Source organism: Musca autumnalis, unplaced genomic scaffold (assembly GCF_047663935.1).
Source record: "Musca autumnalis isolate F117 unplaced genomic scaffold, ASM4766393v1 scaffold_4, whole genome shotgun sequence".
Taxonomy (NCBI): Eukaryota; Metazoa; Arthropoda; class Insecta; order Diptera; family Muscidae; genus Musca; species Musca autumnalis.
This window is the reverse complement of record NW_027411977.1, coordinates 106,725,377-106,739,248: the sequence shown is the minus strand read 5'-3', so window position 1 is coordinate 106,739,248 and position 13,872 is coordinate 106,725,377. Positions and strand designations below refer to the sequence as shown.

General features: G+C 34.7%; 1 protein-coding gene across 1 annotated transcript in view; it reads right to left on the bottom strand.

Moving 5' to 3' along the window:
• Positions 1-355: 355 nt before the first annotated feature.
• Positions 356-13,872, bottom strand: part of Teh4 (tipE homolog 4 phospholipid transfer protein) — a 56,180-nt gene continuing 42,663 nt past the window's right edge. Inside the window, exon 9 of the mRNA XM_073981708.1 lies at positions 356-1,147. Within this exon, the coding sequence (XP_073837809.1) occupies positions 992-1,147 (156 nt within the window). The 3' untranslated portion in view covers positions 356-991. The remainder of the gene's footprint in view (positions 1,148-13,872) is intronic.

Genomic DNA, 13,872 nt, shown 5'->3' with positions numbered 1-13,872 from the left:
TTTGCATATTTTTTGCATGTTTTTGATATGACCCCAAATATCGAAAAATTGACCCTTAAAACGCCTAGATCCAAAATTTGAGTCCAATCGGATGAGAAATAAAAAACATGCAAAAATCCGATGTCTAGTGATTATCATCAGTGATGATATTCTGCACCTCCAAGGAATAAGCCTTAACCCTCTACGTTAAGGCTTATTCCTTGAAGAGTTTAGTACTTAAAAAAAACGAAGTACTTTGAATGCAGTTCATGGTAACCTCCTCTGTGAGGATTTATTTGATATATTTGAATTTGGCAATTGAATTAGGACAAGTTCGCTGTATTTTAACGTATATGTAAAAAAACACTGTTGTCAATAGCTTTTATATATTATTTTTTTTAGATATTTATTTATTTTTCAGTTTAATCACATAAAAAGTAGTAGTTTTTCGTTTATATTTCTGTATCGTGACGAGATAGATAGTTTGATTTTGCTTTTTTTTTCGATTACACCGTAGTTAACATTGAAGGCAGTTATATTTTCTTTTGTTTTTCAATAATGGTCTTTTGTGAAATTTCTGAGAAATTACTATGCAATGCGATACGATTTGTACATATACATTCATATTTTTGTTATAAAACATACATATAAAGTTCTCCTAATAAGTTTATAAACAAAGATTAAAAGTTTGTATGTTTTTGTTTGCTTTGCTTTTGTTCCTGGACGAAATTGAACAGCATATCCGTTATCAGTTATGTTTTCACAATATCAAGGTACAGCTGTGATGTGAATAAATAGTATATAAAATTTTACACAAACTACAACATTAAATTCATTGCATTGCTTTTTTATGCCGGTAAACAATAAAAATAGATAATAGATGAAGTTAGCTTATTTGTCCATGTATATATAAGTACATTTGTATGCATTTTTGTTGTTTAAGTAATATTTAAAAAATTAATATAATAGTTTGTTTTTCTTAGTTATCTTTTTGGTGGGATAATTTTTCAGCTTAAATTACTACTAAAGGTTTTTCCGGAACGTCACAGGTAGAGGCTTTCTCATCATCATGCTCCGTATTTGCAGACTCATTGGTAGCACTTGATGGTAATAAATGCTTTGTGCTACCAATCATTCCATGAGTATCACTTGGGCTTATGTCCAAATCCTAAAAAAATATAAAATTAGAGATATGGATAAAAATTAGTGTCTATATTTAAACAAGTAGAGTAATATCATCTGGCCTTGCCGAGAGAGATATACCCTCCGCCTAGGGGTTAAACAGAACAAGTAAACCCAATATCGGCTGTTTTCCCAAAACATTTGTTTTACGCCGACATTCGATAACACTGTGCGACAACTAAAAATGACAAGGAAAACTGAATAGATTATGAAAGTAGAGAAAAAAATATGAGACATGTGTATCGGCGTTTTTAAAGTTTACATCGGAAAGTAACCAAAGTAGTCGAGGCAAGTTTCGCCCATTTCTAGTTTTTTCGAAATATTCGAGTTGAGATATTATGGAATCCTTGCATTTTAGGTATAAAGTGTCTTTGGCAACTTTACAGAGGAGGATGTGGGTAATATTTTTTTAGAAAATTTAAACCTCATTCGGTTAATCGAAGGGGTCTTTTTGGTCTTTTTTTCGAAAATCTTTCAAAAACTACTTTAAAATGTGATCATATCAAATCCAAATATTCTACAAAATTGTTCGTCATAAAATTTTACTATAGGTCTCAGAATACACCAAATCTGTAAATCTTATCTAGTGGCCAGAAATCTCTAAAAACGAAAAGCACGTTTTAGGGTTGAAGTCGGACTTCATCTGAGTTTATTCAAAATTGTCCCACAAAACATAATTTTAGAGAGATGAGGTCAAAGACACTATGGGTCACCAAAGAAATGAAATGTCTATTTACATTATATATCATAAAATAGCATTATAAATTTTGCTGAAAAAACATGAAAATATTTCCCAATTTTTTTGATGACATTTTTTTCCTTCTTTTTCGAGTTGATACATGAAAGTAATATGAAACTTGGTTCTAGGTGAAAAGTGTCAAAAGATGAAAAATTCTATACAAAATTTCACTATGAGTTTCAGAATAAACCATATATCTAACTATGAAATTTCCTTAATAAATTAGATTACAAACGTGTATATATTAGGATGAAACTATCAGCCTTATTACGGTTGGCGTAGTCGTATCCAAAATTGCAAATTGACGTGTCGTAACGTCTAATTGGTATTATGTATATCGTACACGACATTTTCGCAACGACTAATTGGTATTATGTATGTCGTATACGAGATATTCAGCCTTATTACGGTTGGCGTAGTCGTATCCAAAATTGCAAATTGACGTGTCGTAACGTCTAATTGGTATTATGTATGTCGTACACGACATTTTCGCAACGACTAATCGGTATTATGTATGTCGTATACGAGATATTACAACTCTGTATGCCATTCTTTTACAATTTTGCTACCACGAGAGGCGTTTTATTACGAGAAACGCTGTGAAATTAGTCGTTAGAGATTTTGTTGACGACAACAGACAAATTTCTTAAAACGTTAATAAAAACGAACAAATAAAATGGATTTAAACAAAAGGTATGTGTCTATATAACAAGAAGATTATATATTCGTATAAATTTTATAATATTGCACATGTTTTAGAACAAAAGTCACCACAAAAAAGCAGTTTGACACAATGGTCCAGATTTTGCAGAACAATCCAAATTTGGCCAGAGGTTACAGCAATGGAATAAAAAAATTAGCGTGAAAGAAGAGTGGAATAAAATTAGTACGAAACTCAACATTTTAGGACCGCCAGTACGAACAGGTGAGGGTCGGATGAAAGTCTGGGCTGACTACAAATTCAAGTTAAGGAAGAAGTTAGTTCACAATAAGGCGGAATGTCGTGCTACAGGTGGAGGATCCTTCAAGCAGTACATACTAACAGACACGGAAGAAGCAGCATCAAGCATGTTACAATTGGATACAATTGTAAACGCGGGCAATCAGTCAATTGGAATCCAGCAGCCTTCAACGCTTGGAGAAACAACCACTGAGGAAGAACTGTTTGAAGCATGTATAATCCATGAAAATTTAGAAAACCACGATCCCTGCACAGTTACTCCCCAAAGCGTAAGCAGGTCTCATGCAAAAGAGCCGCAGGTCGTAGTGAATCAGGATCCCCGCACAATAACCCCTGTAAGCATAGGAATCACTCATGAAAATGAGCAACAGGTCCAAGTGAACCAGGATCCCTGCACACAAGTCACAAATACCCCTCACAGAAATGGATTTCAGCAACTGAGTATCAGTCAGTTTAAATCGTTCGGAGTATATTCATCCTCATCGTCAGATATAAAATAACCCACACTTAACATTTTTATGGTTTATTAATAAATAATTGTTTTTTTATTTTAACTGACTCTATTTTTTGTTTTCTTTTTTATAACAGGCTGGCGTGTAATAGTCGAAAATGTTAATAATCTTCAACACCCTGTATTTTTGCAATCTATTACTAAACAGACGTAGTCGAAAATTTTACATAATACCAAAAATTATTGACTACGACAACGCCTACGACTACGTCTACGACACTTGAACGCCTACGACAACGCCAACCGTAATAAGGGTGATTACAACTCTGTCTGCCATTCACCCTTATTACGGTTGGCGTTGTCGTAGGCGTTCAAGTGTCGTAGACGTAGTCGTAGGCGTTGTTGTAGTCAATAATTTTTGGTATTATGTAAAATTTTCGACTACGTCTGTTTAGTAATAGATTGCAAAAATACAGGGTGTTGAAGATTATTAACATTTTCGACTATTACACGCCAGCCTGTTATAAAAAAGAAAACAAAAAATAGAGTCAGTTAAAATAAAAAAACAATTATTTATTAATAAACCATAAAAATGTTAAGTGTGGGTTATTTTATATCCGACGATGAGGATGAATATACTCCGAACGATTTAAAAGTAAGACGAAAACAGTTACGACAAGAATCAAACATATTTTCCATGACTGATACTCAGTTGCTGTTGCTGAAATCCATTTCTGTGAGGTGTATTTGTGACTAGTGGGCATAGATCCTGGTTCACTTGGACCTGTTGCTCATTTCCATGAGTGATACCTATGCTTACAGGGGTTATTGTGCGGGGATCCTGATTCACTACGACCTGCGGCTCTTTTGCATGAGGCCTGCTTACGCTTTGGGGAGTAACTGTGCAGGGATCGTGGTTTTCTAAATCTTCATGGATTATACATGCTTCAAACAGTTCTTCCTCAGTGGTTGTTTCTCGAAGCGTTGAAGGCTGCTGGATTCCAATTGACTGATTGCCCGCGTTTACAATTGTATCCAATTGTAACAAGCTGGATGCTGCTTCTTCCGTGTCTGTTAGTATGTACTGTTTGAAGGATCCTCCACCTGTAGCACGACATTCCGCCTTATTGTGAACTAACTTCTTCCTTAACTTGAATTTGTAGTCAGCCCAGACTTTCATCCAACCCTCACCTGTTCGTACGTTCGTACTGGCGGTCCTAAAATGTTGAGTTTCGTACTAATTTTATTCCACTCTTCTTTCACGCTAATTTTTTTTATTCCATTGCTGTAACCTCTGGCCAAATTTGCATTGTTCTGCGAAATCTGGACCATTGTGTCAAACTGCTTTTTTGTGGTGACTTTTGTTCTAAAACATGTGCAATATTATAAAATTTATACGAATATATAATCTTTTTGTTATATAGACACATACCTTTTGTTTAAATCCATTTTATTTGTTCGTTTTTATTAACGTTTTAAGAAATTTGTCTGTTGTCGTCAACAAAATCTCTAACGACTAATTTCACAGCGTTTCTCGTAATAAAACGCCTCTCGTGGTAGCAAAATTGTAAAAGAATGGCATACAGAGTTGTAATATCTCGTATACGACATACATAATACCAATTAGTCGTTGCGAAAATGTCGTGTACGACATACATAATACCAATTAGACGTTACGACACGTCAATTTGCAATTTTGGATACGACTACGCCAACCGTAATAAGGCTGATTGTTTTACAATTTTGCTACCACGAGAGGCGTTTTATTACGAGAAACGCTGTGAAATTAGTCGTTAGAGATTTTGTTGACGACAACAGACAAATTTCTTAAAACGTTAATAAAAACGAACAAATAAAATGGATTTAAACAAAAGGTATGTGTCTATATAACAAAAAGATTATATCTACATATATAAAATTGAAATATGTTTGTACGTTTGTTTGTTTGTTTGTTCGTTTGTGCCTTATGGACTCGAAAACCGCTGAACAGATCTTACTGAAATTTTTAGGGTACATTGCTACATGGCCTGGAATGAAAATAGGCTATATAATTTTTAGAAATTTCGCGTGGATCTGGAGATATAGCATCAAAACCGGAGGTACCTCCAAAAAATTTAGATTTTGTATGCAAATATCTTTAGAACTATTACAGATGTAGCCTTCAAATTTTGTATGTGTGACGGAATTTGATGTAGAAATAAATTTACCAAATTATATTCAAATCGGTTCAGATTTGGATATAGCTCCCACATACATATATTTTCGGCCGATTTCCTTATTTTATGTACCACACATGCTATTTATGTCCAATTTCAATGAAATTTGGAATGTGTGACGGAACTTGGTCTGGAAATAAACGTGCCAAATTATATCAAAATCGGTTAAGATTTAGATATAGCTCCCATACACATATATTTTCGGCCGACTTCCTTATTTTATGCACCAAACACGCTATATATGTCCAATTTCGCTGAAATTTTAAATGTCTGACGGCATTTGTTCTAAAAATAAATGTGCCAAATTATAACGAGATTGGTTTAAATTTGGATATAGTCCCCATATACATATATTTTCGGCCGATTTCCTTATTTTATGCACCAAACACGCTATATATGTCCAATTTCGCTTTTGAATGTGTGATGGATATTGGCCTAGAAATATATGTGCCAATTTATATCGAAATCGGTTCAGATTTGGATATAGCTCCTATATATATTTTCTGCCGATTTTATGTATTTGAGGCACCAAACACGCTATTTATATCCAATTTGAATAAAATTTGGAGTGTGTGACTGAACTTGGTCTAGAAATACATGAGCCAAATTTTATCGAAATCGGTTCAGATTTTGATATAGCTCCCATATATATTTTCGGCCGATTTTCCGCATTTGATGCACCAAACAAGCTATATATGTCCAATTTCACTGAAATTTGAAACGTGTAACGGAATTTGGTCTAGACATAAATGTGCCGAATTATATCGAAATCGGTTCAGATTTGGATATAGCTCCAATATATATTTTCGGCCGATTTTCGACATTTGATGCACCAAACACGCTATATATGTCCAATTTCGTTGAAATTTGGAGGGTCTGACGGAATTCCTTCTAGAAATAAATGTGCTAAATTATATCGAGATCGGTTCAGACTTGAATGTAGCTCCCATATATATTTTCGGCGGATTTCCTGTTTTTTATGCACCAAGCACGCTATATATGTCCAATTTCACTGAAATTTGGAATGTGTAACGGAATTTGGTCTAGAAATAAATGTGCCAAATTATATCGAAATCGGTTCAGATTTGGATATAGCTCCCATATATATTTTCGGCATGTTTTTGTTACATATGTTCAATTTCAATGAAATTTTGAAGACTTAGCAGTCAGTAGAACTCATCATTACATACACAAGAACTTATAGTTGGAAAGGAATTGACCAAGGATACTGCTATTAAGTATCATATCTTTGAGAGACTTCTTAAGATTTATGTTTTATTATGATATATCTAAATCATTAGAAATACTTATTGGCGGAAAGGCTTTCGGAGGAGTGTTACCTCCTGAAACGTACAAAAAATAACATAGTAGCTCCATAACAACCCTGAATAAGTATATAACGCCTTCATATCTCCTATATTTATTCGTTAAAATATTAAAAACGTTAATATAATTATGGCATTCCATTATATTTTATCGTAGTCGGGGCAGCAAAGCGCACCGGGTTCAGCTAGTATTCATATAAATTTTATAATATTGCACATGTTTTAGAACAAAAGTCACCACAAAAAAGCAGTTTGACACAATGGTCCAGATTCTGCACAACAATCCAAATTTGGCCAGAGGTTACAGCAATGGAATAAAAAAAAATTAGCGTGAAAGAAGAGTGGAATAAAATTAGTACGAAACTCAACGTTTTAGGACCGCCAGTACGAACAGGTGGGGGTTGGATGAAAGTCTGGGCTGACTACAAATTCAAGTTAAGGAAGAAGTTAGTTCACAATAAGGCGGAATGTCGTGCTACAGGTGGAGGATCCTTCAAGCAGTACATACTAACAGACACGGAAGAAGCAGCATCAAGCTTGTTACAATTGAATACAATTGTAAACGCGGACAATCAGTCAATTGGAATCCAGCAGCCTTCAACGCTTCGAGAAACAACCACTGAGGAAGAACTGTTTGAAGCATGTATAATCCATGAAGATTTAAAAAACCGCGATCCCTGCACAGTTACTCCCCAAAGCGTAAGCAGGTCTCATGCAAAAGAGCCGCAGGTCGTAGTGAATCAGGATTCCCGCACAATAACCCCTGTAAGCATAGGTATAACTCATGGAAATGAGCAACAGGTCCAAGTGAACCAGGATCCCTGCACACTAGTCACAAATACCCCTCACAGAAATGGATTTCAGCAACAGCAACTGAGTATCAGTCATGGAAAATATGTTTGATTCTTGTCGTAACTGTTTAAATCGTTCGGAGTATATTCATCCTCATCGTCAGATATAAAATAACCCACACTTAACATTTTTATGGTTTATTAATAAATAATTGCTTTTTATTTTAACTGACTCTGTTTTTTTTTGTTTTCTTTTTTATAACAGGGTGGCGTGTAATATTCGAAAATGTTAATAATCTTTAACATCCTGTATTTTTGCAATCTATTACAAAACAGACGTAGTCGAAAATTTTACATAATACCAAAAATTAGGTCTGTACGATAACCCAAAAGTTTGTGCAAATTTGGACAAACTTTTACAAAATGCTGTTCGATAACAAACTTGTTCAGTATAAGAGAATTGAGAAGTCTTGCAAGTAGTTGCAAGAATTTGCAAAAACTTTTCACTTGCAAAGTTATCGAACAGGCATATTATTGACTACGACAACGACAACGCCTACGACTACGTCTACGACACTTGAACGCCTACGACAACGCCAACCGTAATAAGGGTGTATATGTTTTAATTTTGTACTGCTAATTTTACATAATTCCATACTGGATCAAAATCTAGCAAAATGCTTTACCTTTTGGGAATATTGTTAAAGTAAGAAATGTTCCAAAATAAATTTCATTATGAGTCTCTGAATAAAAGAAATCTGTAACCATAACATATAACATTCATAGCGACCCTTGTTTTCGATAAATGGTTTAGGGCCATATTTTACAATTTTTATCCAGATTGTCGTTGTGATTGGACACTATAAATATGTATCTTATTGATGGTTTTTTGTTATAAATTCATACAGAAGATGTTGTGCGCTCCATTTAAACAGCTTTTGAAACATTTGTGGTGAATATATATTTGAAAAATATAGAAAACCCAGATCGGACCTGGCTAAATTGCGAATTTTTAGTACTTTTAACTTAAATTACGTAGTTAGGATAGGCCATTCGTTCTTATATTGTTTGTGAAAATACGTGAGAGGTTTACGGTTATAGTCCAGTGAAAATATAGGTGTCATATGGGCTCTCCCATGCACGATTTGACGTGGTCATAAATAATACAATGATGGGAGTAACTCCTGCTTTGGTGACATTTACAGTGCCCCGCCTACTTTGGTTACATTCCGATGTAAACTTTAAAAACGGCGATACACGTGTCTAATATTTTTAGCATTTTTAGCTCTGCTTTTATAATCTACAAGGTTTTTCCCATCATTTTGAAAAATTTTGAAAAAATTAATTTTGTTGCACAGTGTTATTATTATTAGTATTTTTGGGTGTATTCGACATTTAAATTAATTTTTGATATGATTGATTCGATGAAGTTCGAGGTTCGAAAAACATTGACCTGAAAAATATTGAAAATATATATATTTTAAATCAACGGTATCTGTTTTTTGCATCTGCATAATCTCTTTTCAAAAATACGTGAAATCGGTTCCCTTATATGGGAGGCTACATGAAAACACTGACCTATGTCAGTAATTTTGGCCAAAAAGACTTCTTTCTGATTCATACAAAACTCGAAATGTCGAATTACAGCTAATTTGGATGTAAAATGTGGCGAAACCCTTCAAGCCATGTGGTGTACAAAATGTCCATATATACAAAAACCAAGTTCTTGTGAACTGTGGTTAGAGGCTAATCTTGCTACGATCGCCACATCTGACATACAATCCAGAAAGATGTTTCCAGCATGAGTTCCCCCACCTACAATGGAAAGGGAATACTGAAAATCCAGATCTCGTTACATCTGGTATTATTCTAATCACTCTCTAATATAGGTTTATTAAGGGGAAACGTGAGATAAACCAGAACTTCGGTTTGGGATGAATTCGGTTCCGTACGAATCCACTTCACGCAACTCAGTAAAAGTAGGAAAGCGGCAAGCGCTACACAACCTTCAGAATAATCTGCATCATTGTTCTGCTGCTCTTGTTCCTCACAAATTCTTCAAATAGATATTACCTGGCTGATACAGGACTTTCCATATATCATTAAATTATTTGTACATACTCGAGACCAGTGATGGCCAAAAACACACATTTTCAGATTATAACTTGCGCTAGTGTGAGTGGAAAGTATATATACAGTGTTGCCTTTTGGGGCATGGTAGTGTCATTTAAGAAAGGATTTGCATTTGTTATCCTAACAGGGTTGCCACTTTCTACCACTTTTCCCATGGTCTGGGGAAAATCTCATAATACCCTCAAATCAAAAATTTTTTCCCTCATATAAACATTTAAATTTTAAAATATTCCTTCGGAAAGTGGATTAATATCAACCGTTCTTTTGTTTGCCGCATAATAAAAAAGTTAAACAACCAAATAGTGGTAAATACGATACATCCTGGTGTAAACCCCTTGAGGCCATTGGCACATTGTGGCTAGAAACGTTGGGGAAACATTAAAAATAATGCAAATAGAAACACCCAAGTATTAGTTGGGGCTCTTATTTCCGATACATGGTCCAGAGTACTTCGCAGAAGAAGTTTTGAAAACAATTTGAGAAGTTATACAGCTCCCAACTCAAACAACACAACGGTCAAGAACCCATTGTTTCAACCAACAGTGAGTAAAATATCCTCATATAGCTAAATAATACAGGTTTTTTATATTTTTTGTTATTAAATCTTATTTTTAATATAATTTATTGAAAATAAAATAAAAAAAATCTTATTCGGTCGCTTAAACCATATAAAACATTGCATTTTCTACCAGTGTTTCATAAATTGTCTTCCTTTGGGTATGTCAATGGTTTCTTGGCCAGTGTATAACTTTTCAAATTGTTTTCAAAACTTCTTCTGCGAAGTACTCTAGGTCATATATCGGAAATAAGAGCCCCAACTAATTCTTGGAAGTTCCTATTAGCGTTATTTTTTAAGTTTCCGCAACGTTTTCCGCCAAAATGTGTCGATGGTCTTAAGGGGTTTAGACAAGGATGTATTGTGTTTACCAATATTTGATTTTTTAACTTTTTATTATGCGGCAAACAAAAGAACGGTTGACATTAATCCACTTTCCGAATGAATATTTTAAAATTTAAATGTTTATATGAGGGAAAAAATTTTTGATTTGAGGGTATTATGAGATTTTCCCCAGACCCTGGGAAAAGTGGTAGAAAGTGGCAACTCTGTTAGGATAACATATGCAAATCCTTTCTAAAATGACACTACCATACCCCAAAAGGCAAATTTAAGTCAAAAGTACAGTTAATTAACACCGATGTCACTACAATTTTTAATAATATTCTGTTGTTGCTTTTGTTTTGCAATCCCCGTTCTCGAGGATCAGCCAATATTATTGTTGTTGTTATCCCATCCAACGACAAAGTACAGAAACAACTTGTTGGAAGCTCTCTGTACATAATAAAAAACAACTGGACACAAAATATTACATTTTTAAAAAATTGTAACGGATCCAAAAATTGAATTACTGCAAAATCCTCGTTTTGTTGCTTTTGATATGCACAACACTGTACATATTCTTGGTCAGGATAAAATTCTAAGACGATCTAGCCATGCCCGTCTATCCGTCCGTCTATTGTAATCACTCTAGAGCGCACCCGAGTGTTTTTTTTCCATAGGCAGGTCAAGTTCGAAGATGGGCTATATAGGTCCACGTTTTGGTATAGCCCCCATATAACGGTACCACCTGATTTAAGGTATTTTGGGGATTTTATCTAAATTTTTTGACCAAACTAGCTGAAATTGAACCTTTGAGGTTCGCAATGACCAAAAGGTGTCTATACGAAAATTGTCAAGATAGGTCCACGTTTTGGTATAGCCCCCATATAACGGTACCTCCCGGTTTAAGGTATTTTGAGGGTTTTATCTACATTTTCCTCCCAAATTGCCTCCAATTTGGACCTTGGAGTTTCAAGAGACCAAAAAATTGTTGCACCAAGAAAGCTGATGATATGTCCACGTTTTGGTATAGGTTCCATATAACGGCACCACTCGATTTAAGGTATTTTGAAACTTTTAGCTCCATTTTTTTTACCGAATTAGCTGAAATTTGACATTTGAGGTTCCCAATGACCAAAAAGCTTCTCTACGAAAAATTGTCAAGATAGGTCCACGTTTTGGTATAGCCCCCATATAACGGTACCTCCCGATTTAAAGTATTTTAAGGCTTTTAGCTACATTTTCTGACCGAATTAGCTGAAATTTGACATTTGATGTTACCAATGACCAAAAACATCTCCACTAAAAATTGCAAATATAGGTCCACGTTTTGGTGAAGCGCCCATATAATATTTATGGTGGAGGGTATAAAAAGTTCGGCCCGCCCGAACTTAACACTTTTTTACTTGCTGCAAGAACTGAATCTTTGATGCAACAGTACCTACGGAAATGGATGTATCCTAAAGAAACTAGGAGCGGACCTTAATGTCTTGGGATTTGACGGCGTAGATGTCGCTATCCCAAGTTTAGATGACTGGAACCGAAGTAAACCTCCTCTGGATGGTCTGGTTGCAAGATGAAAGAAGGTGCGGGAGTTGCCGTCTACTATAAAGGCTAGGTCTTGAATGCAAGTTGGCAACGACTGTAGTACATTCCAAGCTGAAATCTTCGCGATTGGGAAGGCTGCAGAATTGATAAATTTCGAAAACTTTTAGCGTTCTTTATGAAAAGGCCAAATAATTATGGCATAATGAACCTGGATGCAACGTGTCAAGAACCATTTGGCCAACTATATCAACCAACAGAACAAATTCATTCTTAAATCTGAGCATAGCTGAAAATCTGAGCATTATGGTAGGCTCTGTGTAATAAATCATCTCTTATGTCGTTGCCCAATGCTAGCTCGCAAGCGGCATGCTTAATTAGACGTGTATTTTCCAGCAAGTATAAACTTCTATTCAACTATGGAACCTGTTACAATCAGTAATATCAACAATTTGAAATGGTTGGGACGGCGCAACCTGAATACGTGCATCTCCGCTGGATTTCCAACTACCCTAAAATTCCTCATAACTGTCAACTCTCTAAATCTTTATATATGTAAATACTAGAGTTGGGTAATTTTAGATCCTAGTTTTTCGTACAAACGATCCGATCGATTGGAACTGCAAAATGAACCAGATCTTTCAATTGAAGAAGATTGATAGTAAATAGAAAAATACTTTATACTATCTTTTTTAAATTCTTTGTTTTCCCCTTCTAATCTTACAATTACTCTAGTCCAATCCACTTCATTTCTTATAACTATGAATAAAGTCTCCGAGTGGTGTAGTCACACAAGTAGCTACACATCCCCAAAAATATCCTGCTTGGTGCAAAAACCATTTTCGAAGTGTATATGAGGAAAAGACAAAATTTTTTTGTTTTCCATCGAAAAAAAAATTGAAAAAATTGTTTAAGCTACACGAATGAGTTTTGCTACATGGATTGAGAAAAATTCCAATTCTCAAATCTTTTCGAGATACTAATTTCGGATATTGCGCGTAAAAGTTATAGCCGTTTCAATTTTGATAATAAGAAAAAACTTTAAAAAAGTCGTACTCATTATATTGAGAAACGTTGTAAATTAATGGCTTCCTACATACTATACTGAGGTCACCTATCTTTAGTGAAAATGTTGTAAATTTTCGCGGAAAATAAGAAAGAATTAAACAAATTGATAGTTTGCAACATGTTTTAATAAAATTCAAGCTGTTTATGCATCTTAAATATATTTGTACGTAATCTAAACATCGCGAAGATTCAAATGAAACCAAAACTTTTTAAATCTTTTTAGCGGTTCGCATATTATAACAAAAAAATTAAAACACGTTTGTAAGAAAAATATATTTTTCCAAATTTATTTTGTGAGTTAGTTGAAGAAAATGTAGGAAAACTAGGTCGGAGTTATTCATCTATTTTAGGTAAAACATTTATCATATTTTAGGAAAACGCACATTTATTATTGTAATCACTTCCCGAATACACGCTAACATCTTGAGGAAGTTAGTGGGCCGATTCCGTACAGCGAGGCGAGTCGTGTCGCGTTGCCAGTTGCAATTTTTCCATTACGTATGGCAAAAGTCGCACGACGACGTCAAATTTTGTCGCCGTAATGTTCATTTTCCGGCGACAACAAATTAGCTGTCGCCGTTCATTTTTACTAACGAATAAAAATA